General features: G+C 49.5%; 1 protein-coding gene across 1 annotated transcript; it reads right to left on the bottom strand.

Annotated features, from left to right (window-relative positions):
• Positions 1 to 3,005: 3,005 nt before the first annotated feature.
• FOXRED2 (FAD dependent oxidoreductase domain containing 2) lies at positions 3,006 to 23,385 on the bottom strand. Its single transcript, XM_061549500.1, has 9 exons — positions 23,110 to 23,385; positions 17,331 to 17,961; positions 14,405 to 14,656; positions 11,886 to 12,158; positions 10,740 to 10,906; positions 9,352 to 9,517; positions 8,566 to 8,807; positions 7,563 to 7,733; positions 3,006 to 4,446 (listed from the first exon to the last, which is right to left on the bottom strand). Exons 2-9 carry the CDS (start codon positions 17,858 to 17,860, stop codon positions 4,346 to 4,348), a joined length of 1,902 nt encoding a protein of 633 aa, XP_061405484.1. The 5' UTR covers positions 17,861 to 17,961; positions 23,110 to 23,385; the 3' UTR covers positions 3,006 to 4,345.
• Positions 23,386 to 24,857: the final 1,472 nt, after the last annotated feature.

Below are 24,857 nucleotides of genomic sequence, written 5' to 3' on the forward strand. Positions count from 1 at the left end.
GCGATTTGAAGCATGTTTTATTTTTGTGGGGGGGGGGGGGGGCAGAGCTTTGTGACGTCATATTTGAGGGGGGGTCTGAATTTTTGTGACGTCGTGTGACGAAGGGGGGGGGGGGGGTCAAAAATCGTCCAAAATAGCGTGATGTCATTTATGGAAGGTCCCTTTGTGTCATTCTTGGACATGTGCCTTCGCTGTTACGTCCGGCATTTGAACCTTACGGCGTTACCCTGCCATCCCATAGTACCTCGGCTGTCACAGTTCCTATGATTGCTTATTCATTGCTGTCATAGCTTTTTTTTGGTGATTTCGAAAAGTGTATTGGTTTAGCCATGCTTGTTTGTTGTAGTACAGAGTTAGACTGATGGCCTTAATCTAAGTTGTCTTGTGGTCGTTGTTGGTTGTTTGACTTGCATCCCACTGGGATTTTTGCAAACAGCGTTGGTGTATGGTGTTTTTTTTTTGCAATATTTTGCTGTCTTTTCTTGGATTTTCTGTTTGCACTTAGTCACATATTCACTTTAAGATGTTTTTTGTTCATGTTTTTGTTTGTTGCGGTTGCACCCGATTCAAGAGCCGAATGGCTCACAGGGCTCTATACCTAATACATGAACTTGAACTCTCGCACAATGTCCGTGATGCGGTAATTTAGTCTGTTGATGGTCGGCGATGCGGCAATCGACTCATCTCGACGAGCTGTACACGATGCACCACCACGGTGCCACGTGCGCTCAGGGTTCCGACGCACTCGCCCTCGCTGCGTTTCGACATCGCGGAGTGTGGCACCGATTTCGGATTGATTGGTTACCCCAGTCGCGGAGTTAAGTAACACCCCTGGGAACAAAATAGCGTCCCAGAAAAAATATATTTAATTGCCTCGCCCATTCTGTATTTTTTGGAACCCCGGGGTACCGCCATGAGGATAAATTTTCCAGTGGATATCAATCACCACAAGATCGAGCTCGTTGTTCTGGTGATGTGTACAGGGCTACAGGCGACGACAGATCGACGCCGCCAAGTTGAGAAAGGCGAGTCGGCATCTGATCGCAGGGTTCCTTCCCCCAACACCAGACGTGGGAGGGTGGGCGGGCGAGCGGGGCGAGAGAGGCAGCGAGAGACGCGCTTCGAGACGGCCGTTCAGAGAGGGCTCGTCGGCATGCGGTTGAACACGAATGGGGTGAACACACAAACAAGTATAACCCGTAAAAACAAAGTTTTTCACTATAAATCCTTTATATGCGTGGCGGCTAGAGTCTTCTCGTCCTCTGGCTTGAGATGGCTGCCACCTATGGGTCAGATAATTGCATTGCATCATTAAGCAATTGGTAATTAAATATAATATTTTTGTCCTAAAAAGTGTAAAATTTTGGAGAAAAAAAATTCACGAACATTAATTGTCACGCACAACGAGTCTGTGTGGAAAATGTCAGCTCGATTGGATCACGGGAAGTGGGTTAAAAAACGACCGAAAGATTTACACGGTTGTAAGCAAGCAAGCGAACTTAATATAAAGGATTAAAAAAAACGGGCGCGAGACGCAACGCTGAACAAAGGCCGGAGTTGAGTGCCACCTTCTGCGTTTTTCAGTCCGCGATTTCTTTGTGTCCGCACGTGCGCGCGCGTGCGCACGTGCATGCGCATGCTTCTGAAAAGAGCGCGTCGCCACCGTGGTTTTTTATAACGTTACCGGTCAACAAAACGACGCTAGACTTGTACAGTAGTCTAAAGAATTCCCGTGGGATCATTTAAAAAAAATGTGCGAACGAAACCAGCGGGCCTGAATGTCAAAGCCCGGTCGTGGGCTAACGGCAGGAGTGAGCGATATTGGAGCGGGTGCTTCATCATCATTTATTTTCTTGGATTTTCTGTTTGCACATAGTCACATGAAGATGCTTTCTTGTTCATGTTTTCTTTTGTTTATTTGTTGTTGCAGTTGCACCCGATTCAAGAGCCGAATGGCTCACGGGGCTATACCAAATAAATGAAACTTAAAAAAACTGAAGTTACATCGCAAACGCGGAGAACCAAGTACACACGCCAACGTTCAATGTTTACTGGGATTAAGAACCACTGCGGCCAGGCAGTGACTGAATTTCTACCTATCGGTGCTGTGCGCCCCGTCCCGAGCAGCGTGGCGAAGTATGGTCAAAGAACCCCCAGTGGCCGACACGGCGAGAGAGGGGGGGGGGGGAGGGCCTTCAACTAGTCGTAGTTGATTGAGACATAAGACATGATCATCGTGGCCAAAGCCATCGGTGCAAACCTCCGGCTCGCCAATGCGTTGCACCCTCTGCGCTAGATGCCGTAGATGATGCCGATTGGACGTGTGGACCTCCGAGATTTGCCCCCACAGTGTCCCACCGCCACCACCACCACCACCTGGGGTTAGGTCGACTTCCCCCCGTTGGTCAACGGACTCGTGAAGACCATTCCAATGTCTGTCTCGGAAAATGGCCATTCTCCCATTCTGCAAACATCCCACCCGGCTAAACTCTTTTTTAGCCGATCATACCTACGACACTTCCCTGCCTGCCGTGGTCTCTACCAGACCTTCTGCTGCGCGCACATCCTGGCTTGCCACACAATTTCAGCATTCGTTTCCATTCGTTTCAAAACAGCTGTCCGATTCCTACAGTAATAGATACACTCTTGCCTCAAATATTGTTTACACTCAGACTAATTCTAGATTTGAAGCTTTCGTGACTGCAAGGATTCATATTCTTAGGTATTTTCGGTAAAGTCACGTAGGTAAAAAATTAAAATTAATAAAAGTATTATTAATTTAATTTTTTTACTTCGTGACTTTACCGAAAAAACCTAAGAATATGGACTCAGACTAATCTCTGCTCGCTTCCGTAAACCATAAAAAACCTGGCTTCTTGCTGGACGCCTTCCCTCAATCTATGAGCTGAGTTTTGAGCGACGTCCGCGTGAATACACCTTTGACACAGACAACGTCTTGAAAGATGAGAAAATTAATGTTGGCCTCATGTAAATTTCAACGTGTGGATTCAGTCACATTATTATTGCGCGACAGTACAGGGTAATGTACTTAGTTCACCGTTGATGTGGCGAGAAGTTTGAAGGCAGAAATAATACATCTCAGGCACGCAGGCAAAGTTTATTATCGCGTGCACACAATTTGATTTTCAGACGGCATCGGAATACAATTGCATCTCTCAGCTTGGCATACCCATGATCGGGTTGTTAGAGAATACGCAATAAAAAACAACAACGTATAGATGAAAGCAGATTTATACACAGATAGGTAACGTATATACAAACAAGACTTTAATATATAGTAACGTTTATATAATTATATAAATAAATGAGTATCAAAAATGAGCTAACAGAGACTCCAGAAAATCAGTCGACACACAGTAAATATAGGCCTTCGATTCGTTACAACAATAAAAATCACAATAATTTACCCGGAAAAGCCTCAAGACCCTTTTTCAGGAGGGTCCTGCATTGGTACGTTTGGGCCAATTCCACTCATGAGTGATTGGCCTTCACGTTCAAGTTCATTTATTAGGTATAGCCCTGTGAGCCATGCGGCTCTTAAGTCGGGTGCAACCTGCAACAAACAAAATATGAACACAGAACATCTTAAAGCGACGACGTGGGACGACGCCGGAGCAGTACCCGGAGGAAAACCAACCACGCATACGAGTGCCGAGATTCAGAGTTGGACATTTTTCTTTTTTTTACAAAATCCACTCGCAGACGAAATGCATTCGGCCCCTATGCGTGCCGAGCCCCCATCGCTGTACTGCCATCTCACCGGCCACCGTGCAGCCCGCTGCCTCGGTGATTGCCTTCCGCAATGCCTGGCGTGCGTCCCGTACTGTACCGGCGGTTACCCCATTCGAGTGGTAAGCAGGGTCAAACCCGAAAAGGCTTCAAGATTATTTGATCATCGGCAGATAAAAAAATATATATACGTGTCGAGAGAAGGAGAATCCCACTGCGTCCGTGATGCAAGGGACACCCGCGCACAGATTGTACCGCTTGGAAATAACGGTTGTAGACGAAGAATGAGTTTGGCGAGTTTTAACGTTTCAGATTTAGAAGGGAAATCGTAAAAAAAAAAAAAAAATCACATTCACCAATTATTTCCATCGTGTAACTATTTTAAAATGTCTTTGCGCCGCCGACGGCGATGTCACCCAATGCAACGTTGCGCCACGTTTCTTTTTGTTTTGGCTCCGATGAACCCCGTCCTGCAAGCGGCCGTGATGTAGCGCTCCTGCCAAAAAAATTCAGCCGTTCCAAGTGCTCGCAATGGCATGGCCCCCCAGCTGTGGGTACAAACAAACTGCCAGATGTCTGTGGAGCGGCGGCAGTGCTACACGAGGCCGTCGGTGGTCAGCGAGCGCCCCTCCGAGTAGCCCTGCTGGCAGGAGAGCGGCGACTGCTGACTCGTCAAGGCCATCTTGAAGCACGACTCTGCACACGGCACCACCGCAATCGCGTCACGCACCGCAGCAATAGCGCCACGCACCGCCAGCAATATCATCACGTGCCAAATGTAGAACTTCTTTTGTACCATACGTTGACAACTGTGCTAATGGGACGTGCGGGGGGGCAGGACAGCAAACTAAACACAACAAGCAGTTATAAAGAAATGGGGTTTCAATCAAGATTATTTAATAGTGTATAGCTCCAGTGGCTTCTGAATATCGTAAGGAAGAGCATTCCATAGGATCGCAGAAGCGCATCTGATAGCAGCGCGATGCAGCGACCGTCTTTGTCCGATGGCCGCGCGGAGTGTGACCGGAGTTCTAGTGATGGTCTATGCTCTAATTGCGGTGGTGCAATGGCGCCATTATTCTCACTCCGTACTGTGTCCCGTGCTGAGCAAACTCTAGTTGCGTGTTGTTGTTAATAACAACGCGAGTTGGAATACGACTGCGTAGGTATGTCGTGGTTGTACCGTATTGCCCTCCGGATGTGTGTTCATAGCAGAGGTCGCAATCGGGTACCCGATACCCGTACCCTACCCGATACCCGTTTGCGACCCTGGTGCGGCCGGGTACGGGTAGGCCGTGAGTCACTGGTCAATAACCGTTTGTCACTCATTTCACAACGTTTTGTCTCTTCTCACAATTAAAGTTCCTAGAATCAACCCACCCGTGCCTGCAACATGGCTTCATCCCAGAGGTCACAATCGGGTACCCGATACCCGTACCCTACCCGATACCCGGCTACCCGTATCCGGCCGGGTATCGGGTAGGGTACGGGTACCCGTTTGCGACCCTGGTGCGGCTGGGTACGGGTAAGGAATCAAAACCCGTTTGCGACCTCTGGTTCATAGGTCGTGTCGTTCGATGTTCGTCGTGATTGTTGTTTCGCTCCACGTTGCCGCGACTTTTGCTTTGTCATCATTAGGAAGCCACTGGAGCCATATGCTTTTAATTCTAAATGTAAAAACACATTTCTTCAGAACTGCTTTTCGTGTTTAGTTTGTTGTCTTTCCACCTAGCAACCTCCGATTGGCACGGTTGGCTATGTACGGTGAGAAAGAAGTTCAACGTACATACCTTCATGCGTCATTCCGACCCCTGAAAAAGCTTCCAGCCACACGGAGCGAAACGTCGGACAATCGCGCTAAGCAACATGCGGTGCAAACCCGAAACCACGTCCGAGAGCTCACATCGTCCCGTTGACGTTTGCCGTTCCAGCGTTAAGGCCGTTGCACACCGAATCGTACAGTGTCGACCGTGATGTGCGCACCCCCCTCATTTTGGGTTTGGCAAAGCGAGCTGTCAACCGATGCGTGCATCCCTGATCGTCAAAACAGGTTCTGACGCAACATTATACGCGCCAAACGGAATCCAGGTTCGCGTGCAGTCTGATCTTGGCAAGGCGGCGCCGGATGCAACGCTGCGGGAAGATGCAACAAATTCTCGAGACTTAGCGCGGAACCCTTCGCGGGTGACTGCAAATCAATTTTATTTTCTTAATGAGGTAAATGCCGCAGAATGCACCGAAGCTATGTTGAGTGAAAGTTATGGATGGATCGCTTCACCCCCTTCCATATTCTCTCCAGCCGACTGTACGAGTTGTCACGATGTCAAGTCTCACAAATGAAGCAGAAACGAAGAAATGCGTGTTGCGTGTTTTTTTTGTGGAACTTTCATCACGATTGTGCTCGCGGTGTGACGTCATGGGACGAGAATCATCCATTCCGATCTCTCGCGCGGCAAAGTAGTACAAAAACAACTCGACGCACTGGTCAACGACGCGACAAAGAGGGCCCTTCTTCGCGGGCACATGGCACAGAGAGGCCCAGAGAGACGTAGCGACTGAGGGCTTCGAGATGCGCACAGCAGTCCGCCGTGGTCGAACAAATGGCCCAACGGAATCACCAACACCAGGGGTGGGCCGATCCGCGGACAGGAGTCGATTCCGAAATGCACTGGTCCGCGCTTTCCCTGCTCGTGCGGTTCGTATCAATCGGTACACGTGAGTGACGCCTGCAGCATAGGCGGAGTTTGACTTCTATACTTGGGTGGAGGGCGGGGGGGTTAACTTTGTCCCCTCACATTAGGAATCGCCGGTGCATATAATTCATTATGTTATTATCTTAACTACTGAAAATTACTTATATAATGAGCCAAGAATATGTGTGTCCCGTGCGTGACGTCACTCCACATGAGGCCCACCCCCTCCACGTGACGTCACTCCACATGAGGCCCGCCCCCATCTAATTAATATTCATGATTCGGTGGATTTTTACACTTACGCAGAGGAAGGTCGAGCTGAATTAAATCATGTATTACGCAAAGTCGCTTCAAATATGACCTTTCTTTACAGAAAGTGACGGTAAAAATTTATATACGCAGCACAGTGCTACATCCGTGCGTGATGTCACTGCAAAAGAGCCCCCCCACCCCCTTCATTAATATTCATGCCCGCGTGGAAATTTACACGAACGCGCAAGAAGGTCGCTCACTCAACATACCGCACCCCCCCCCCCCTCATTAATAATCATGAGTTCAACAATTTCTCTATTGAATATTTCAGATTTACTGAAATATACACCCGTCCTTGGATGGCCAAAAGGTTAGTGAATTAATAAAGGTGCCCAGGTTTGGGATGGGTCTTAACCCCCACCCCGTGCCCCCCCTCCTCCACAAACTCTGCCCATGCCCTGAAACCACTACAGCTTGTTACTTCTCGCAGCAATGTTAAAAACAAAAACGACAAGCAACAACAAACATTATACTCCTTCTTGCTGTCTTTCCGACAGACCTGTTCTTCACCTGAGGACGGCTGCTTGCGTTGTGGCCGAAACGTCGTGAGAATTGTATCTTATTATGTTATATATTTATTATTTTATTATTTCCCTTCTACGTGACTTTACCGAAAGAACCAAGAAGATGAATCCCTGCAGTCACGAAAGCTATGAATAATTGTATTTTATTATGTTCTATTTTTATTATTTTATTATTTCCCTTCTACGTGCCTTTACCGAAAGAACCAAGAAGATGAATCCCTGCAGTCACGAAAGCTTTAAATCAAAACATTATACTCCTTAGGGTTGCGCGTGCGTCATCTACCCGCAAAGTAGCTGCGCAGGTCTCTGTGCAGGCAGGCCTCCAGGAATCGGCGCAGTGGCAGCAGATGAGTGTTGGGAGCGCTCCAGTCGGTGAGGAAGTCCTCGACCATGTGGTGGATGGCGTCCGGCCGAGGGAGCGGCCACTTCTTGGGCCTCCTCCTCATTTCCGACTCTGCCGAGGGAATTGTCGACAGTGGGGTGCAGAGGGCAGGCGGGAGAGTATCCCGCAGGAGGTGAGTTTCGAGCATCCGTGGGAGGATTTGCGCCGGGCTTGCGGATTAAAAGCGTGGCATTTTATAGGAAAAAATATAAAAGTGAAGAAAAAAATAGCGTTCATGTGCATGCTGTTTTGTTTAGTCTTAGATACTCCTCACTCGTCGGGGAGTCCGTAACTTTGTGCCCACATAAACCGCAAATGGGTTGGCAAGTAGAACGATCACTTGAAGAGATAATAAAACACTCGAGACATTCCACATTTTCACAGTCATTCTCTGCTTTTGAGGTGTGTTTTTTATTTATCCGGGCCACGCCTCTACCAAGTAACTTGGTAACCCATTCCACGCTTTTTGCAGAGGGTCGCGATTCGAGTCCGGCAGGCTGCCCTGGTTAATATCTAAATTTCACGTGTATTAACTTGAAAATACAACGTGCTGTTCACTTTGCAGTGGACGTTAAATATCCCATGACACCATTCAAAAAGAGTAGGCCATTATTAACTGGTGTCCCTGCTCCAAATTTTCGCCAAATTTGGAAAGTTGCTTTAAAATTATTCAATTGGGATTACACACAGCAAGACTTCCCCCTGCTAAAAAAACTACTGCAGGAATATGAGAATAAAACAGCACCTGCATAATTGTCTTGCACCTTCATGAGCGTGGGTGGGGTGGGTGGGGGGGATGCAAAAGTAGCAATTTTCCTCCGGTCCTCGCACAAACGATGGGGGACCCACAACAATGGGCCCTCGGGGGCCTCCAGGAGCCTCCGAGGCAGGCCGTGGCTCCTACCGGTGGGCAGCCGCTCGTAATAGTAGACGACGGGGTGGAGGAAGTTGGAGCGCCAGGCGTCGAGGGGCGCCCCGACGGCGCGGTTCGTGCGGAACACGTCCTCCCCGGGTCCCGAGAAGTTCTTGCCGTACTCCATGTTGACGACCAGCAGGCCGCCCTCTGCCGACTTGCCCGTGTTCGCGGTCAGCGCCGGCAGGGCCGCGATGGGGTACTCCTCCAGATACTCGAACTCGGCGCCGTCACTGGACAAGGACAGCGAAGGGGGCGCCAAGCCCTCGTTCGACAAACGCTGCCGTGCTGCGGCATCGCGAGGGGGGGGGGGGGGGCTGTCTGCACGGATGTGATGCTGCGGGGAGCTCTCCAGTGTGCATTTTGGGGGTGTGCCGAATGGCACGCGGCCCAACGGTTACGGTGAGCTTCTTCGGGGAATGAACGGGAACGAAATGGAGCTCTCAGACGTCATGCAGAGCAACACCGACAAAACGGATATCTAAGTCTCAGAGCTGGACATTATTTGAAGTGTACAACCAAGTCATTGGTGACCAGGCTAGGACGATCAACCCGCTACACTCGACAACCCAAGTTAAATCACAGGGCGTGACTGCCTGGATTCAAGCCAGGATTCTCAGCAGTCTGACCCCTCAACTAGCAGATCCACCTCACTCACGGTGACTGAAAAATTGATTTGCAATTAAGCGCAGACAGCCGATGCAGACGCTTCAGCTACGGTGAGACTGTGGCCACCCTCAGTCTACGCCGAGAGTGAAGGACGCTGGATCCTCTCACCGTTTGAGCAGGGCGAGGTCCCCCAGCACGCTGAACATCTGGTAGGGCCCCGAGGCCTCGTTAATCCGCCGCGCGACCGTGGCGAGGAGCAGCGAGGACGGCAGAGTCTGCGACGGCCAGGGCACCCCGTGGTACCGCCACTCCATTGAGCGGAACACGGCCCTGGCTGAGCTCGCCCACGCGTTCACACGAACAAGTCAACGCGTGCGCGCGCGCCTTTCGCGGACGCTCGCGATTCCAAGTGTGGTTGTCTGGGCCTTGGGTCTGCGACGTCGAAGCGTTAACAGGCTTTCGCCACGCACTACTACTACTACTGCGACTTCTGACGATAGCCAGAGAGCTTGAGAGAAGAATTGCTCAATGCGTGTCGATCGACGAGGAAACCCCCGTTGCTCCGGTTTCCTCCCGCATCGAACACTCATTACTTGACTATAAACGCCTTCATACACAGAGGACCAGAGAGCTTGGGCAACAATTGTTGGCGCCGACTCCCGGCCTGGGTGCCTTCCCGCTTGTCTGTGGTTCCTCGCGCCTCCGAGTCGTTCCCCCTCTCTTGTCGAGAATGCGCGAATGCCGCGCGGCGCATTTACAAGTTGAAATAATTATATTCTTGTTTTTTTTGTCTAAATATTTTTGTATTAGATTTTTGTTGTAAACAATAACAAAGGGCCACTGCAGAATGTTGGGCGACAAAAATAAGACAACCGCACGCGAATATCCACCAGGCCCCATGTACCAGACGCATCCTGGTTGATGAGGCGGGGGGGGGGGAAGAGACAGATAACCTGAGGAGGGGGGAGGGGGGAGGGGGGGGATGTATGAGAAAGTAAAAGGGGAAAAAAAGGGGGTGGAAAGTCCCCGGCTTGTATGGTGGAGGAAGTGAGGGGGGAAGGTAAGTGGAGGGTAAGCCGGGGGGGGCGGGGGTCGCCCCAAACTCAACAAATCATAAGCGCGGCTGGTGCTCGACAACGCTTCCCCGCCAATAGGCCGAGTATCATAATGTTATTGTTGAATTTATGGCCGGGAATTAAAAATATGATAATTGTTTTTTTACCCTTTTATCTGGAAACAAAACGGACACCTTTTTTTTACGAGGAGTCATGTTTGCATAGACCACAATACCTGCAGCCATAATGCAAACAAAAAACATAACTCTGATAATGTATGCACTGTCCTTGAAGTTGATTGGTCCACACCCGAGACAGCTTTCCTTAGAGCCTAGTCTCACATGGTGTTGGACCAGATGACGCCAAAAGGTTCCAACGGGTATTAAAAACTTCGGATTGCAGGGATTCACGGGGGGCATTGTGCTATCCACAGAGAATACCATAGTTGCGCTAAAAATGATCGCTCGTTGAATTACCACCGCGGCTTCGGTGTCCACTCACCTGTGTAGCGGAAGCCGTGGATAAAGCCGCCGGCTGACTTTCTGTGGTCTACCGAGTGGCTGATCGTGCCAATGAAAAACATCCCTCTCGTGGTGGGCGATTCGTAGTCTGCCTTTATCTTTGGGTATTTTTTCTTCTGACCTGATCCAGCTTTGGTCTTTGTCGAGCTAAATTGAAAGACATTTTGAGAAAGGTTGAAACAACAAAAACTGGCAAGTGACATATTTCGAAAACGTAATCTGCTTTGCCGTGGATTCACTGCAATACGCGTTGATGGAAGAATGTGCGCACACACTCCTAGCTTAGGGAAAATACAAGTATTAAAACGCACATTTACTTATCTGGCAGTAAAGGGAAATCCTTCGCAGCACAACAGAGTGGAAGCTCTTTGAGACTGCTTCTCAAAATAACATTTTGGCAATACATTTTCATGATTTGAAAACCTCACAGGTAACCAAAAGACTAATTATCTTGCAATCTAGCTTTTGCATAAGCGGCGAAAATAACACTACAATTTTACTTCGCTAATCGTTTTAATACTGAGTTTTAAATTACTTTCAAATCCATTTCCCTTATCGAGAACCCCAACCACGCTATGCGATGATGCGAATTCCCAAATGCACACACTGCACAAACCAATTATAGGTCTGTCCATTTCAAAAAATTGCAAACACAGAAATTAATTTGGCTGCCGATAACTTTTCTGTGAAAAGCACCACCTCTACCGACGCACGAGACGTGCGATGTCAACTTCTACGAGACACAGATAATTAGCTTTTGTCAGAAGATCCATACAAGAGACTGCATCGAAACTTCCCAGAGATGAAATGCACTTGGTATTACCGGAGAAATGTAATTGCGCCGCTTGCGTCACGGAAACCACGTACCCGTATTCGCCGCATTATAAGACGCTCCGAAAAGTTAGATGCGCCAAAAAGTTAGACGCACATGCCCGGTTGTCAATAAAGTTTGACAAATCTGGTCACGCACTAAAACAAACAGCAAGTTGTTAGAAGCATCACCCCCCAACTTGGGCATGTAAAACAAACACAGAGACAAAATTGCACCTCATGGTCCAGAGAACACGGTGCCCATTCGTGTTTATAAAAAACAACGGCAAAAACGCGAGCCAACACTTTGGCATACCTGTGAAAAATCGAGAAGTCAAATTCAAAGCCCAGGCAGCGGACGATGCGGTCGTACGGCTCGCGGAGGGAGAAGTTGTCCTTGTTCTTGCTGGGGTCGATAATTTTCGAGTGGCCGCCATTCGTCAGCGACTTCCTCCCGTCCGCGTCGTGCAACAGAACGCGCAGCTTCCCCTGCCGATTGCGCACCACCGCCATGGCCTCCATGGGCGCCTCCAGCAAACCGTCGAGGGACTTGAGTTGGTACGTGTCCAGCAGGCCATTGTTGATGGCTCTGCGGAGGCACAGCGGGGCGGAGGGCCGGAATGTCGGCGCAGGAGACAGTAGGGGCCCGATTTGTGGGGGATGGCCAAAGTAATTGTTAAAGGGCGTTTTTTTTTTGGCAAAAAAATAATGTTGAGCTGTGGCGTAAAGGTCAGCGCATTGCGCTACAAACCCACCGATCCAAGTTCGACTCCTGGCCACAGTTTGTATTGGTTGGTGGGTGAAATGTTGACCCAGCTCTGCCTCGCACCGATCCAAATTAGCAATGAGGTGGAGCTCATCTCCGGCTTATAGCTCCGCGCCAGTGGTGGAAATTGCACAGTGCTGTGGCAGGAGCAAAATCTCTCCCAAGGAGAATCATTGTTGACTTCCTCACAAAGTGGTACAAATTTTATTGGCCGACGAGGGATGATTAAATAACCGGGTCAACCTCTACAAGGATTTGACCTCGCAAAAGTCTCTCTATAAAGGACAACCAATGTTGATTTCCTCATATTACTGATTTTATTGAGCGACGAGGGATGTTAGGCTGGGTCAACCTCTGCCAGGATTTGAACTCGCAACCTTCTGAATGCGAGGAACTCGACCGCGCACTCCAACATTTGGAGCCACCGAGCGAAATCACGAGCAGAAATTCACACTTGGCATCCACTACTCCCTGCAGAATAGCGGCAATTAAAGCACCGAGGGCATAAATGGGCCATCATGCGAGCTGTGAATAACCTCCCAGCGCGCGAAGGAGCCACGTGGGGCTTGCGTTTAACACCGGAGTGGAAAACATTTTGCGCCGCAATTATCGAGGTTTGTTGGCAACGAGGCACCCTGAACGCGCTCTCATTGACAGATGTGCAAAACACAGCTGGCTCTCGATTGGTTAGCCAGGGTAATGGGGGAAGCAGAATGGCTGGGATAAAATAAAAAAAAACGGATAATTATTATTATTACATCCGTTTACTCATTAAAGCGTCACTGATACTGGAGACATTCGCAGGAGGGTCCTGCTAAGTTTTCGCTGCAGCAGGGGTTGGGGGGGGGGGACAATCGATGTGTTTTACAATAAGTAATATGCAGGCAATTTTTCAATTTGGGAAAACTTGGGAGCATGATGCCAGCACACAGTGGGCCTTAGTCTTCTTTTGCAAATATGCCACGGCATTGGTTTTTTAAATCCTTTATATTAAGTTCGCTTGCTTGCTTAGGACCGTGCAAATCTTTCGGTCGTTTTTTAACCCACTTCCCGTGATCCAATCGAGCTGACATTTTCCACAAAGACTCGTTGTGCGTGACAATTAATGTTCGTGAATTTTTTTTTCCAAAATGTTACACTTTTTAGGACAAAAATATTATATTTAATTACCAATTGCTTAATGGTGCAATGCAATCATCTGACCCATAGGTGGCAGCCATCTCAAGCCAGAGGACGAGAGGACGAGAGCCACCACGCATATAAAGGATTTATAGTGAAAAACTTTGTTTTTACGGGTTATACTTTTATTCTATTTTTTTATTTACTCAAGAGGCCGATACAGAACACGAAGGCCGGGGAGGCAAGCGCACAAATCGCTCGCGAGCGACAAACCCGACGCCAGATGCCCTCAGATCCGGGACCGGGCAAAGGTGTCTGGGGGATCACTTAAGGGAGGGGGAGATGAGTGGAGAAGGGAGCGGGGGAAGGGCAGGGGTGGGGGGGCAGAGAGAATATAAACAAACACACGGCATGTTTAACGTCGACGGGTACTTTAAGGTTATTTGTCTTATTTCGGATTTATGGAGCGCCGTGCCTCAAGGCACTTTACATCGTTTGAAAAAGGCGGATTTAGACGGCAGGGGCAGTGCAAGGGCCGGGGAATGAGCGAGCCCACCAGAGGGCACGTGGTGGGAGGGGGGGCGGTGTCACAAAAGGGCTATAGGGGAGGGAGGGGCGAGGGGAGGGAAGAGGGCAATGAAGAAGAGGTGAGGCCACGTGATAGAGGAACGGAATGAGGTTAAAGGTGGGGGGGAGGGGGGGGGGCGCCGCAATCCGTAGTCGTCGTTGCCGTCGTTGACCGATACAACACAGGGGTAAAGAGTAAGAACGTGTCGCCAGTGGGTTTTTTTACGCTTAGGCAGTTTGGAACCCTCGGGGCCTGCAAATCGTGAGCCCAAAAAATAAAAACACCTAAAAAGCCCCCCTCCCAGATGATCTTCCCACGAAAAGAATCGAGCGTTATCTGCACGGTTGCAGTCGAGGCTTGGCCATTGGCTTGTGAAGCTGACCTGAGGTCTCCGACGTAGTGCGTGGCCCAGGAGAGGCGAAGGTGGGATCGGCCCAGCATGTGCACGAGGTTGGTGGAGCCCATGATGTTGTCGGCCGTCTCGAACGCGGAGTTCCCCCGGCCCAGGATCAGCACGCTCTGACCCTCGAAGTCACTCGGGTTCACCGACACGTCTTCGTAGCCCTCCACCAGCTCCGAGCCGATGAACTGGGGAACTCTGGGCAGCCACATGCCCGTGGCCACCAACAGAACCCTGGCAGATGCAAAAAAACAATTGATAATATAAAAAAACGACTAAAACATAACATCCACCTGCCTATTGATTACCGCAGGCGGATACAGTTCCGAGGGGAAAGTAGGTCTGCCGCCTCACCTGGTGTACACAGGAGGTTGTGGGTTCGATCCCAATCCTGCCAAATTGCATGCGCGGGCATGCGATTTAACAGATAGAGAAGTCGAACATTCTCTACTCCCGTTAATCAACCATTAGCAGTCGCAAACACCACCGCTTGAAAGACCCCGACGCAACGAGATCACTGGCTTCGATCTTCTACGAGGCATCGACACGCAAACCATGGCAGCAGCACATGGAGAGACTCATTGCACAAATGGAAAATTAAACCCTCTGGCAGTGTGCGACTGTGGCCACCCAGAACAGATGAGGATTTTATTGAAGCGCCACGGTGGAGAGATGTTATCGACCTCGACTGATATACAGGAGGTTGTGGGTTTGATCCCAAACTTGACGCCTGTGTATTTGGAGTTTGCGTGTCTCTCCGTTTCCCTGTCGTCGCATGGATTTTTCTCCACATTTGTAATCAACGTGTTTAGAGTATTTGGCTATTATACATTTCCACCTGATGATAAGCCACTTCATCGAGTTATAATTTCTGATAGCCACGTTGCTTCTGAAAAAATAAAACTACGTAGCTCAGTGGACCTTAACCTGGTAAAGTAAGAATATCTATTTTTAAATAGTTTTTATTTCCACCTCTTGGCAACTGGAGGGTTGCACCTTTGAACCTCGTGCCTTTAAACAACTCGAAGAGAATTACCTTCACGGACTATTTTAATGGTGAGCATTCAAGAACGCTAAAGCGTGATTTTTAAGAGCAGGCAATCATGTTAATTTCATACAACAGATTACAAATACGACAATTTATATTCGCGACACATGACGTTTTCAGTTAAGCATTGTGAATAAAATATGCACGCATAACCGTTAGCGGACATTTGAGATAAAAGCATCTTTTCTTTTTGTGCAAATATAAATTCATAATGCGGCTCAATATTGAATTTATGATCGACCAGGGCAGCACCCCCAATGCCCCCCCCCCCCCCACCACGAACATTTAAATGGCCAAAGGCGAATTGAAATCGTTTGTTCATGCCCTCGTTCCTGTCTGGAAATTAGCAGCGCAGTAATAATGGCACGAACCATGTAAAACACAATTTTTAAATTCGCCGGACGTTTATGTAATCTCACTGCATCGCCTTGTTACGGATGTGACACAGCGGACCAAGGTACAGTAAATATATTACCGTGATCAATCTATGTAGAAAAAAAAAATCCTTGCATAACTACGGAAATAATCTACAGAGGCAACACTGCCAAATTCCATGCGCGGGCATGCGACTTAACAGAGAGAAGTCAGACATTCTTTTCTCTCGTTAAATTGATGAATCATTAAAAGTCGCAAACGCCTCCTCGTGGGAGACCCGACTTATAACATCCCTGGCTTCGATCTTCCACGAAGCGTATGGGCCAAAACCCTGAGCCGTATCCACACGCAAACTGTGGCAGATGCAGATACTCGATGCAGAAAAATTAAACACTCTGGCGGTGTGAGTATGCGACTCTGGCCATCCGGAACAGAACCATGGGACACATAACGACTCAATGCTCCATTCACAAACATGAAGGTGGCGTAGGCTAGGCGATTTGCCGCTCGGCTACTCCTGACGCAATCATCTGGCTCAACCACCTCAACGTAAAATTATAGTTGCTGCTCCACAACAACCGCCACTAAGTGCCGGTGACGTCACCACGACGTTTGTGCCAGGCCAGGTGCACATTGAAGCCACGTGAAGTGTCGAACGCCCGCTGGCAGGAGGTCACAGGGCAGACCCAGGTGCCACGGGTTGACTGACTGAGATGACCGAGATGACTGGCTGATGCACATCAACATCAGCCACACACACATCTACTGCTGGATGAAGCCCTCCTCCGCCTTGGGGTTCTTTGATCATATTTAGCCACGCTGGTCTATTAGTTCACGCATAAAGCAGGTATTAGAGGCTGCTGCAGAGCTACACTGTGGCTGGGAGAGGGCAGTTCAACAAAACCCATCGTCGTACGGCCCTCTGCTGCCACGTCCGGGGTGCCATGGTGGTGAGATGTTAACTACCTCGCCTGGTATACAGGAGATCGTGGGTTCAATCCCGACCCGGACGCCTGCTATATTTGGAGTTTGCATGTTTTCTCTCCCCCCTGTGATCATGTGGATTTTTCTCTGGGCCCTCCGGTTTTTCCACTCCACATTTAGAATCGACGTGTGGTCCGGAGTATTCGGCTGCGATAAATGTCCACGCGGGAAGCCGGTTCATTGAGCTATCATTTTGTGGCCAGGAAGCTTCTGAAAAAGATCCTCATAGCTCCAGTGGGCTTTATCTGGTAAAATAAAAATAGTTTAAATAGTTTAGTTTATGCTCCCCGCTTTCCCCAACCCACGCCCACCGGCGTGACACTGTACATTCATAGAACCCCCCCCCCGCCTCTCCACGACACACACGGCGTAGCGAGGGCCCTCGCCCGGCAGCGGCCGAACGTCGCGATAGGGCCGCCCGTGGCACAATGCCCGTGTCTCGCAAAAGCTTCGGATGCACGGGGGGTGGGTGGGTGGGTGGGAAAGAACCGCTCCACTTACTGGCACCGCCACTCGTTGCCACTCTGGTCCCCGAGGACAAAGCGGTGTCCGTTCCAGGCGCTGCTGTCTGCCGTGGCCCTGATCTCGGTCACGTTCGTGTTGTAGCGCACATTCAGGCGGAACCGCTTGGCGTAATCGCTCAGGTATCGCACCATGTCGTCGGCGTGCGGGAAAAAGTCTCGGGAATAGTGGCGGAAGAGCATCGTCTCGTCGTGGCTCAGCAGGGAGTTCCAGTCGTGGCGAAGGTTGAACTCTTTGTTGCGCTTGCCCGTGTGCCGCTTGTTGATGCTGATGAGCTTGCGGTGCCGCGGATACAGGGCGAAGAAGGGACCCGGGGCACCACTTCTCTCCAGGATGACGTAATCTCGCCGGGACTGCTCGAGGTAGTAGCCCATCTGCAGGCCGGATGGCCCGGCGCCCACGACGCAGAAGTCCTTGGCGACGGGGGACAACGCGGCCCCCTTGGCATGGACGAGCAGCGCCAGGAGGCAGCATAGCGTCGGCTTGAAGGGAGCGAGTTTCATCGGCATGCTGTCTCTGCACGGCCGTACCGCCCTCCCCGCCGCCCCCTGCCACCTCCGGCGGCTCAGGATCGTCAGCTTCTTTGCAGCCGTGTCGGCGGTGTCATTTTCTAAACGGAGGCAGCAAAACGATATCGATATCAGAATCAGAATCTTTATTTTCACTGGAGGAATCCGAAGAGCAATAAAGCTCTTTTTCACAGATGTCCATTAGGGGCCGGTCAGAAAGTTACAACAACAAACAATACAACAAACAGGACAGAAGTGCAAAGTAGAGGAATGTGTAGCAAATCACCAAATAAATGTAACTTTTAAATGTATTTATTTTACCAGGTAAAGCCCACTGAGCTACTAGTTTCTTTGTCAGAAGTGACTGGGCCACAAATGAAAGCTCAACAAAGCAGTTGCATCAACTCGAAAGCAACACTCACATCACGGTTGGGAGTTGACTCGGCCCATCATTCCTACCAGGGTCGATAAAACGAGCACCACTTTGTGTGAAAGTCACCCGCGATTGTTCTCCGGAGAGATTTTGCCCCCCACTTACACATTATATGTGGAATTTCCACCACTGGCGTCAACTCCTCATTTGAGCAGCAAGCCACTTTGACGTTTAGAAACAACCTTGGGGAGCGTGTGGGGTGAGCGCGGAGTGGTCGGTACACGACCGCGCGATGAACCCAACCACAACCTCGAGTTAGATTCCCGGCGACAGTGACAATCAGTTGCGAGAGATATCCTAACCGGGTCCTGGACCTGGCTCCCCTACCTTCACCAAACCCACACTGACCAGCGTGGTGGCGACGGTACAGGTGAGAAAAACTTACAGCGTCCGGAGGCCGTCATCCAGCAGTGGATCTACCAAGGGCTGTGAATGAATGCGATCGATGAATGGGCAAATGTTTCCATCAGAATATCAGTGGGTGAAAAGAAGCCAAGCTGATTTTCGTCAACATCCGATTTCAGTGACGAAGCAGTTAAAAGCATTTTTCCCGACTACTCGGCTAAAACATGACGTTATGTTTTATATACATAAAAAAAACACGAGCAAATTACTTTCGTTGCATTAATTTTCATTGAATAAAAAAATGTAGCGAACCAAGTACGCGGGAGATCACGGCAGACGGTAGCAACGTGGGGAGGCCTTCATCCAGCAGTGGATTGACCATCGCTGTTAACGAGGGTGACGATAACGCGTTCATGAAATGTTTTCTTCTTCACAAACCAAGACTGCCATTGCAACACGGAAGCACAACTTCTCTCCGCATGTGCATAGCCAGACATACCGATGCACAGACAAAGATCTCCCGTATAGCCTTATGGTATTTTTTGGGGCAAGTGCTGTTAGTGAGCAGCACCTGTGAAGGCCAACACAGGCCACTAAGGGGGTGGGCGACCGGCACCACGCCCGGCCGCCTTTGTCTCCCTAAGTGGCGGTGTTCACACACCGCACCAGGTACTCATTTGAGGCTGAGTCGACCTAGGGGAGGCCCCAGGACCGGTTCAGACAATCGTCACCAATGTTGGCCGAGGGCGTGAATCGAACCCTTGCACACATACCCCGTGCTGTAGAGGAAGTAACTGGGGGGGAGGGGGAGTCAAGGTTAAAGGAAGAAAAATGCACAAAAAATCGTGAAGGCAAATTAGGGGGTCAAACGCCTCCAGCCCTCTCCCCTCACCCACCACTACCCTAAACTTGAGAGAGAGAGTGTGAGCTCTCGTTTGTGGCTGTCACCAAACCCTCATAGGGTCACTGCACACACACACATACCTCGTGTGCCACGGGTTGCTCGAGTCAACAGGGACATATATCGAGTTACAGAGAAACCGGCCCCACAAGGTTGACCCGACGGGATTGAAAACAAACGTCCCGGGCGGGCGGTAAGTGCATCCTGGCTTTCCTGCACGGACGGACGGACGGGACGGGACAGACGCCACCCGCGACGTTGTCTGCGATCTTCCGTTTCGAAAAAAAAACCGATCATAGCAAATGTTTGCTGTCGTCGTCTTTGGCAGCCTGTAACAACCTCCCACTGCTGGAGATGAGGCCTCACTCGCTGTCTCCTTCCTTCCTGCCTTGCGTCAGTCCAATTGCCTTTTAAATATCCCGAGAAGAAATCATGGGAATAGGGGCCGTCCATAAATGACGCCATGCACATGGGGCGCGGGGGGGGGGTCAGACATTTGTGACGATGTGTGACGAGGGGGGGGGGGGTTTGAGAAATGTGACGTCACATCAAAATGCGCAACTTTAATCTGTGGAGAAATCCTTCTTTTTTTAGTGACGAATTGGCGTGTTCTGTTTCCGTGACAAACCTTACTAATTGGCTGCGTCGGGTGGTGGCGGGTTTAATGACACATTTATATATTTACGCAATCTAACCCCCCCAAAAAACCCTGTATTATGGATGCGTATGTACAGATTAACCAGACAGGTTGTAGCTGCGTATAGAGCGCACGCACCATCTGTTTTGTAACCCTCTTGACTTTTTTTCTAAATTTTAAGAAAATTTAGAAAGAAAAATCACCTTTTGCTATGTTTGAAAAGAGAAAATGTGATGCACATTTTTACTTAATGAATGTTTGTAAAAGTTACGTTACAATGAATGTTTGTTAGGTTTATTTTCATTTATTTTCGTGGTCAATTTGGGTATTTTTATGGTATGCAATGGGTTTCCAGGAACGTAACCCCAATGTGCAACATTGTGCCCTATGGGAAACGGGGGTTCGACTTGCGACCGTCGTACAGGAGCCAATTAGGTTCGTAGTTGCAGGGATCCCCTGTGCCTGGTAAAAAAAAAGTTTACAAAGTTTAGTTTAATGATTATTACATTTTTGTGACTTGTTTACCCCTTTCTCTATTTTGCACTCCTATCGTTTTTGTCGTTGTACTGTGTGCCACTGTGACTCGCTCACAGTGGCTTCATAGCTCCTCCAGCAGTCTAAATTCTGGTTCCGATTCCTTTCCCGAGTTGCCTCCCTGTCCAGCCGTGCCCCCCCACCCGCCCCCTTTGTTGTAGTACAGAGTTAGACTGATGGCCTTAATCTAAGTTGTCTTGTGGTTGTTGTTGTTTGACTTGCATCCCACTGGGATTTTTGCACACAGCGTTGGTGTACGGTATTTTTTCTGCAATATTTTGCTGTCTTTTCTTGGATTTTCTGTTTGCACTTAGTCACATATTCACTTTAAGATGTTTTCTTGTTCATGTTTTTGTTTTTTGTTTGTTGCGGTTGCACCCGATTCAAGAGCCGAATGGCTCACAGGGCTATACCTAATACATGAACTTGAACTCTGTGACCTCGTCTCTGCCGCTGCCACCTTTCCTCCGCTCTACCCTTTGCCTCTCCTCGGCGTCCACCCCGTCTACGGTCATCGATTCCGTCTCCTCACCTCTCCTCCTCAGCTGCTTTCGCTCACCCGGCCTGCACATTTTTCACTCGATTTGTCTCGCTTTAAACGGCAGCAGACAGCAAGTCAGCAGCGGTCAGCAAGTGGTCAGCATCGGGGTACCCGCGTTCCTTTCCGTATTTATTTATTCCTCTCGTCTCACATGTCGACTTCTTCAAAACACAACAGACACACGCCACTGGTCGACAAAAACCCGCACGGCCCACGTTATAAACGAAAGCGCGCCTCTGCAATACCCACGTCAACACGTGCATACCAGAGATCTGCACTAAACCTATTACTGTAAATCAACTTATCAGTTCAACATCCTTTAAATATGTATTGATCGCCTAAAGCCAGTTGATGGCAATTTACTCTACAATCCCATATATATAATCGAACAATGATTGTCGCGTGATACCTGCGAGGTGGCTAGGAGATGTCAGTGTCGCGATGGATTATTGAATCCATCTGTGCGGAGCTTTGAGCGTTATTCCCCCCCCCCCTCCACGTCAATCCGGGTCTCACCGGATGTGTTCTCTCTTGCCAAACTCTCATGAATGGAACTGACCAAACAAACCAATGCAGCATCCTCCTGACAAGCGTGGTGTCCCATTCGAGACCCAGGCGAGGCTTTCCGTGATAAATAAGAGGGCATCATCATTATTTTAATTTATTTTATATTTTTTTACCTACGTGACTTACCGAAAAAAACTAAGAGTATGGATCCTTGCAGTCACGAAAACTTCAAATCTAGAATCATCATCATTATTATTATTTGCTGTCAAACACGGTGTATCTATCGGTCGACACAATCGAATCGCCACAAACAGCAACCTCGACTAAAAATCAGCGGGCGCAAACCAGGACTCAAAAGACGAAAACGCGAAGCGCCGATCGTCAGCGTTGCCGGCTCGACGCACTGACAAGGCCACCGTGAGCCTCTTCCACCAAACGTAGGAGAAGAATCATCACAGAAGCTGGAGGCGAGAGAAGCAAATACATAAATCTCTCTCTCTCTCACAAAAAGACAAAGATCTCCCCACGTGTAGCCTGTAACAGATTGTTGGGGCAAGCGCTGTTTGCGAGCACCTATTAAGGCCAGAACGGCACACGAGCCGGTTGGGTGGCCAGCACCACGGCCGGCCGCCTTTGTCTCCCCAGTGGCGATGTTTACACACAGCACCAGGTACGCATTGGAGGCTGAGTCGACCTAGGGGAGGCCTAGGACCGGTTCAGAGAATCGTCACTGATTTTGGTTGTGAGTGGGAATCGAACCCGGGTCGCCAGGTTCGTAGCGCAGCGAAGCGCTAACCGCTACACCACCGCTCCTCACACACACAGACAGACACAGACAGACAGACACAGACAGACAGACACAGACAGACACACACACACAGACACGTGTGCTCTGATGTACACAAACACACACGCAGCAGTAACCATACTTGCGCTCCGAACCCGGCGAGCTGAGTTTCGATTCGCAGCCACGGCTAACATCAGTGGCGAACGAAATCTGAACACGGTGATTGACCCCCCCCCCCCCGTCACCAAACCTGCGCTGACCAGCGTGGTGAAGTATGGTCAAACACCCCCCACCCACCCCATCCTCACCCCCCACCCACCCCATCCTCACCACCCACCCATGACCGACACACAGCGTGGGGGCGGTAGATTATCCTTCATCCAGCAGTGAATTTTCGAAAAGGCTCTGTCTAACAAAGGCACATACCGATAGACACGAACGCGTGAACGCGCACGGACACACGTGCAGTGGTGTCTCACAACAAGCGGCCCGTACGTTCGCGCAGGACGCTGCTGACGCTGCTGCTGCTACTGCTACGTGCGGGACTGTGGCTCCGACACGAACCTCACAACAATCACCAGACGCCGTTGTGTCGAAGTGGTCCGTTCCTGCCAGCAGCCGCCACTGCCGCTGCTGCTGGTGCTGCTGCTGCTGGTGGTGGTGGTGCTGCTGGTGGTGCTGCTGCTGGTGGTGGTGGTGGTGCTGCTGGTGGTGGTGGTGGTGCTGCTGGTGGTGGTGCTGCTGGTGGTGGTGGTGGTTCTCCGTGGTAGGTGACGTGGGGTTGAGAGCGAACGAGCCGATCCGCGCACGCGGCGCGCACGGCGTCGTGACATCGAGCGCGCTTGTTAAAGGGGCCGCGCGCCGCTTCCGTGAGCGGCTCCACAGTGACGTCAGCACCAAGAGGCCCTCACCCACCCTCCCCTACCCTCCCCTACCCTCCACGCCATCGCAAATGGTCTCGTGAAATTTTTTTTATGGAATTTGCTTTGCGACAAAAAAATGTAATACACCGAACATTGCAGGAACCTCCTGAAAGTGTATTAATTAATGAGAAAAACATCTACTTTGATTCGTATTTATGCACATACACCGCACCCACCCCTAATATATGTATACATATAGCGTCGTTCATGCGAAACTGCATCTCACAGCGATGTACATCAAAAAATAATATAAAAAAATAAAAAAATATTGCCCTTTGCAAAAAGCACAGCACACCCAAACCAAGGTCTGCGCAATTTAAGGCCACCGTCAACAAACCGGTTTTGAAATGTACAAATGTACGTCTAACTTCGTTCGCGCCGTACGTAGCCAAGCAATGGGACTTAAGTAGTCGAATAAACGTGGGTCTGGTGCCCACAATATTTGATGGGCACGTCGAACAAAGACGGCGGCCACCGGCGCTTTCAGATGCGCTTCTGCGGCCGTCTGGAACGCTCTTCACCTTCCCGATGTTAGGAATCCACTTGGAGCTACGCACTTTAAAATCATCATCATCATCATCTAGATTGAAAGCTCATTTCTTTCAAACTGCCTTTTTGCGTTTAGTTTATTTTCCTCCACCACCCAGCGCACCTCTGACGAGCAAGGCCTGTCTACATATACACATTCATAAAATGATAAAGATGATAATCTTTAGACTGTAGGAATCCGATGAACTACGAAGCTCTCGTTACACAGGAGAGAACTCTTAACCTGAGACATCAAGGCGACCCTGCAAAATGTGTTTGAACAGGACACACACACACACTGACTTGCATGGCTGATGAGACTGAAAATTGAAACCGCAGGTTTTATCGCATCAGCAAAACCCTGCTGGGGAAAGAAATGGCCCCAGAAGGCTGATAAAAGCCGATGGTTGTACAACACAGACTCTGTTGTCTCTTTCACTCTTACCTTTTGGCTTCGTTCAACTTCATTCCGTTCACTGTGGTTCAAACCTTTCAGTTTAATTCACTTGCTTTAAATTGCACTGCCTTAACCCAGAATAAGAATGTGTATTTATGGAGGAATCCGATGAGTTATAAAGCTCTTTTTCACAGATGTGTGTCTTACAGTGTAGAGTTTGAGACAGTATATACCATTGACGGCTCCGCCTCTTACCTGAGCGAAATAAACGAGTGGCTTTACAACTAAAAGTTCACCATTAAACGTTCTGCGGTCTCGGCAAACATTCATTATGAACTCTCGCTGGGTTTTTTTTTTTTTAAATGTCGTCTCTGTTTTCAATTCGGGCACAAAACCTTTATGTACGGCCACAAAGCGTAGATTGTTTGGGGAGCGAAACGCGGTTCAGGTTATAGTTTGTGCGA

Source organism: Lethenteron reissneri, chromosome 10, assembly GCF_015708825.2.
Source record: "Lethenteron reissneri isolate LAM-NWPU_2019-01 chromosome 10, ASM1570882v1, whole genome shotgun sequence".
NCBI classification, from domain to species: Eukaryota; Metazoa; Chordata; class Hyperoartia; order Petromyzontiformes; family Petromyzontidae; genus Lethenteron; species Lethenteron reissneri.